The sequence below is a fragment of the Sycon ciliatum genome, chromosome 9, assembly GCF_964019385.1.
Source record: "Sycon ciliatum chromosome 9, ocSycCili1.1, whole genome shotgun sequence".
Classification (NCBI taxonomy): domain Eukaryota; kingdom Metazoa; phylum Porifera; class Calcarea; order Leucosolenida; family Sycettidae; genus Sycon; species Sycon ciliatum.
Genome location: NC_088651.1, coordinates 16,403,275 through 16,408,274, shown reverse-complemented (window position 1 = coordinate 16,408,274; position 5,000 = coordinate 16,403,275). Strand labels below are relative to the sequence as shown.

General features: G+C 50.6%; 1 protein-coding gene across 1 annotated transcript; it reads right to left on the bottom strand.

The window, feature by feature from the left end:
- Nucleotides 1-919: 919 nt before the first annotated feature.
- Nucleotides 920-2,488, bottom strand: LOC135824540 (uncharacterized). The gene has a single exon (XM_065337274.1). It carries the CDS (start codon nt 2,374-2,376, stop codon nt 1,666-1,668), a length of 711 nt encoding a protein of 236 aa, XP_065193346.1. The 5' UTR covers nt 2,377-2,488; the 3' UTR covers nt 920-1,665.
- Nucleotides 2,489-5,000: the final 2,512 nt, after the last annotated feature.

Genomic DNA, 5,000 nt, shown 5'->3' with positions numbered 1-5,000 from the left:
CGTCATGTTCCGTGGTCTATGCAACTCGCTATTGCGGTCTTGATCTTCTGACACAAGGTGCGACTTAGACAATGCGCCAATGAATGCATATCAGTACATGTACCCTGATTTCAGAAAATTCTAACGTACCATGTGAGCGGTTAAAAATATTAGGTGCGGGGCAAACAGCCATGCTAGGTGAACAGAGTTTTTAGGTACAGGGAAGCCGTTCCCTATTGGGTGAGATGCGTGTGTGTGTGTTGTGTGTCATTGAAAAAAAAAGAAAAACGAAAAATAGGGATTCACTGGCCAGAAAAAGCCACTTCAAAACAGCTGTGTGGTGGATACCAGGCTAAAATTAGTGGCGGTCAATTCATCAGCCTTGCAAGCTGTTGAGTGGTGTACTCCCAGCACAAGTTGCTATGTCTAACATAGCTGTTCGCTACAGAGAGTAGTATGTCAATGGTATTGTACTACTCCCTGGTTCTCTATCATCGCTTCCGCGATGGGTATGTCTGAGTCTGTGTATGTATGTGTGTGTGCATGTGTGGCCAGAGGAACTTTTAGGTATAAAAGAGATGCACCGGATATTAACGTTCACCGAACAATTGTGACATTACAGCATATGCATTATGCAAGCTTGCATAATCAGCCCTACAAAGTACATGCCAGGCATTGCACTGATCTACACGTATAAGGGCTGCTGGACCAGGGCAGCCTGGCAGCGAATTCCACATCGCTAAGGAATACAGTTGCCCTCGTCGCCTCTTCAGATAGCGCGAGCGGTTCCTGGCAAGCCACCTGTGCCTCTTGGCTGCTCGCACACAGCCACTAAGTCACGCGGTATGTACAATCACCCCCGCCCCCCCCCCCCCCCACAACACACACGCACACACATACACACACACACACATACACACACACACACTTTCATTTGAACTACTGCAATGGTCTACTCAACCACTGTTTAATTAGCAGCGACTCCATCGCCACATGGCGGGAGGTAGACAAAGATTAACTTGTAAGGCAGAGAGAGGCAAATGATTTTACACAGCAAAGCAACTGCTGCTATCGCTTCACACGGAAAGGAAGGAATATTTCCAAGAACGTTCAATAGAAAACGTAGCAGTGGCATGAGGTCAGAGCCGGCTCTGTCACAGCCTCACGCACGCGTATAGTGATGTATGCTTATATGTGTCAATGATCACTAAACTTAGCAGGACCCAAGGCAAGAGAGAGAAAGAGAGAGAGAGAGAGAGAGAGAGAGAGAGAGAGAGAGAGAGAGAGAGAGAGAGAGAGAGAGGAGAGAGAGAGAGAGAGAGAGAGAGAGAGAGAGAGAGAGAGAGAGAGAGAGAGAGAGAGAGAGGGAGAAAAGGTGTCGGGGAGGGGGGGGGGTTAAGTAGCAGGGGCAGCAGTCCTCCTCCTCCCCCCCCCCCCTCCCCCGCCCCACACACACCCCTCATCTAGGCTAACAGCAATAAAATACGCTTTACACACCGTCTAGCTTTTGTGGGCGAGAAGAGCTCATCCGGTCGGGGTTAGAGAACCCCAGGGGGCGGCATAACAGTAAAAATCCTACAAATTTCCATTGAGTCTTGGGGGGTTTCCCCTCCAACGCAAATCACGCCATTGCGCTGTACTGGGGTGGCGTGTAGCACGCTGGATGTAGACCAACCGGAGCAAGTCCTAGAGTGTTGTGTGACGCGACGGGGCGGCGGCGTGGACGGACGACTGTGGCTCACCGGATAGCAGGCGGCGTACGTACGATTCCCACTGCTCCTCGGACACAAAGTTTCCCACCGCGTTGTCCATGACGCCGTTGACCGTGAATATGGGCGTGCCGCACACCGTGCGTGCCGCGGCGTATTTCCAGTCCATGACCACCTGCTCGCGGTACATCTCGTGCGTCGTGATGTTTGTGAACGCGTCCGAAACGTCCACTGCGCACTCGGTGGCGAAGAACTTGCCGATCTTCTCGCCCAGCGCTGCCTCGCTCAGGTCCACCGCCTTCGTCTTGAAGTCGTCCTGCAGCTCGAACACCTTCGTGATGCAGTCGATCTGCTTGCTGATGTCATGCGTACGCGCCATGTACGCACGGAATCCGGTGCTGACGAACGTCGAGTGGTGGTGATAGGGCAGTGGGAAGATGTTCATGACGATGCCCAGCTTGTCGGCGGCGAACACGGCGGAGTCCAGTACCTTGTGTATCACCGGCCAGTTGGACTTGGAGTCGGGGCACAGCAGATCGTAGAAGATCTCCACGGTCACTGTGCTGGCTCGCGTTCCGGCCAGATTGAAGCCGCGCTGAACCGGTGGGACGGGCAGCTGCGCCCGGACGACTACGGCGGCCAGCAAGCACATCACCTGTACAACGCAGCAATTCACCATGGTCTTCATCGTGCACAGACAACTACTACAAGTAAAGAATTATTTTAGCGAATCCGGAGTATTCCGCACAGTTGCCACTACTCAAACTAACAACTACTTCTTCTCGATTCAAGGAATCAGAAACTTTCTAAAAATATTTTCACCCCCATCTTCAGCGCTAGTCCATTTGTGGAGCTAAACGGAGTTTGCAGTAATCATGCAGTTGCAAGGCAGGTGATGTCAATCAGCTGATCCATCCGCATCATGTGATGCCAGAACAAGTCACGTGCGTGCCCTCCGCACCAACCGCCCGGCAATGCCAATGGGCGGCAATGGGCCAGGATGTCGAACACTACAATGTAGCACTGGTCTGTGGCAGCAGGCAGCAGGTAGGCCCCGGCCCGGGGGATATTGCTCGTGATGGATTCTACTTTTCAATATGCTCACATTCTGCTCCGAAATAGCACTGATAAAGCTTGAATTCTGCTTCGGAAAAATGGAAATATTGGTATAGATTACTAATACGAAGTAGAGGTTGCGACTTCGGCGACGATTTTGTTTAGGAATGGGTTTGCTCCCACACTGGAGCTCGCGCTATTCCGGTTTGCCGAGTCGAAGGTTCGATGGACTTCTCGTGTTCTCTGGATGGCAGTCGTGAGTCAATCAAGTGTCAAGTCGTCGGCGGAATAGCGCGAGCTCCAGTGTGGGAGCAAACCCATTCCTAGATTACTAATGTTTATAGTAAAGAAAAAGGACCAAGAAACTACAAGAATGAAGTTGAAGACACCACTGCAGCTGTACCGCTGCAGTGATGTCTTCAACTGCATTCTCCCGAGTCAAGCTCCGTATGAAGACACCCAAGAAGAAGATTGCCTGGCCTGGTGAGTCCAGCGGGGACGAAACGTACGTCACAATCGAGCTACGTACAGTCAACTAATTACTTCGCTAATAACGACTGCGGATATAACGACAATTCGCGAATAACGACAGAATTCCCATGCCCAGAGCAAAGTCCCATTCCACTGTAATACATAATAGACCAATCCCGAAAAGATTGTCTGGGTTCGTGAAAGGGGGCACGCGTGCAAGCCAGCACGTGTGAAGTGCATCGTTTTGTATTCAGTTTGTGTGTGTCAGCTCATGGCGGAGGAGAGAGAGACTTTTGCTCGCCGAGCTGAAGCTAAAGGATTTGATGGAGTCCTGCCAGCAGCTAGTCAAAGGACCTTCGGTACCTTAGGCAGACCCTGACGGAGTTTGGAGGCCAGCAAGCTCTCGGTGAGGAGAGAAACATTCGCGTGGCGATGGACTCTCCGCTTCACAAAGTTCAACCGATTTACAAGTCCTAACTGTTGTAGTCTGAAGCTGGACTCTCATCGCCCACCTACAGGTAGCTTTTGGAGCTGATGGATTTCCCGACTTGGACTCCTTCCGCAAACTCTCGCAATATTACTACAGTGTATGCTGTGTTTCCGCACGCTTGTGTCGACATGTCACCTATACTGTACATGTACCGGGTCGCGGAGGAGCTTGACGACCTCCGCTGACTCCAGGTTTCCGAAATACTGCCGTCGTCTTCGTTGATGTTGCTGGTGACATTCTCCCCTTGCAGGACGTGCGCATAGTTGTCGTCTCGGGGGTAAAGACTATGTTGTCTTTCGAAATAGTTCTTCATCACGCTCGCGCGAATGATGTTTGTCATCATGAACTCGTTCCGACGGTGTGACACGGCGATGGTCTTTGGCGGGGCACTGGCTTGGCGAAAACGATATCTTCTTGTACAATATAACACTGATCGGCTGCAGATGAGTACAGTCACTTCGTGGTTGGTCATAGGAGGGCAGCTGCCAGGAAAGAGGCAGAACTCATCGAAGACGAAGCGCTCGCAACAAACAATAGCACTCGAAATATCTCGTAAGATTTAGGGCCTATCGCTTTGAGTCACAGTGCTCACAGCCTTGCCTACTTCATCAAAATGAGCTCTACATGTTCGTTGACCTCTTCACACTACACAGAAGAGCGAAACAAGGATTATGTCTTAGCATTTCAACTCCAACTGCAGACCATTACCAGTGCGAGAGAGAAATCTACAAAGGGCTTTGCTTTCTGTCGCATCGTCTCTCTTGCATGCAACTAACGAGAAAACCGTGTACTTACCCTCGCATTCACACGCGAACTATCAAACACGTCCTGTGCCGCATGCTGATCAGGTAGTGCCATGTACGTGTTGTACAGTGTACTCTCAGTTGACATGCCCCCTTTCGAACCCAGACAATCTTTTCGGGATTGGTCTATTATAATGAGACTTCGGGTATAACGACACTTCGCGAATAACGAGACTTTTCTGATGCCCCGCCGAGTGTCGTTATAAGCGAAGTTGACTGTATAATTATTAATAATTATGTCGTTGCTGTGTCATCATCTATGTGCCATGCGCTACTTGATGTACCAGCCTGCTATGCCGGATACCGCCAACCATGCATCGACCAGGCGCCAGGCGCGAACTGATGGTGGTGGTGGTGAAGGAGAGCTCTGTGCTAGAACCTTGCAGCCTAGAGAGCGTGTGTGTGCAGGCGTGTGTTTACCGCCATATTGCCGGGTGTGTCTTTACCACCATATTTATCAACCATAAGAAACTACAAGTTATTATTATCAAA

What these genes read in the sequence shown, in the direction of transcription:
- LOC135824540 (XM_065337274.1), bottom strand. Translation starts at nt 2,376, where the DNA reads ATGAAGACCATGGTGAATTGCTGCGTTGTACAGGTGATGTGCTTGCTG.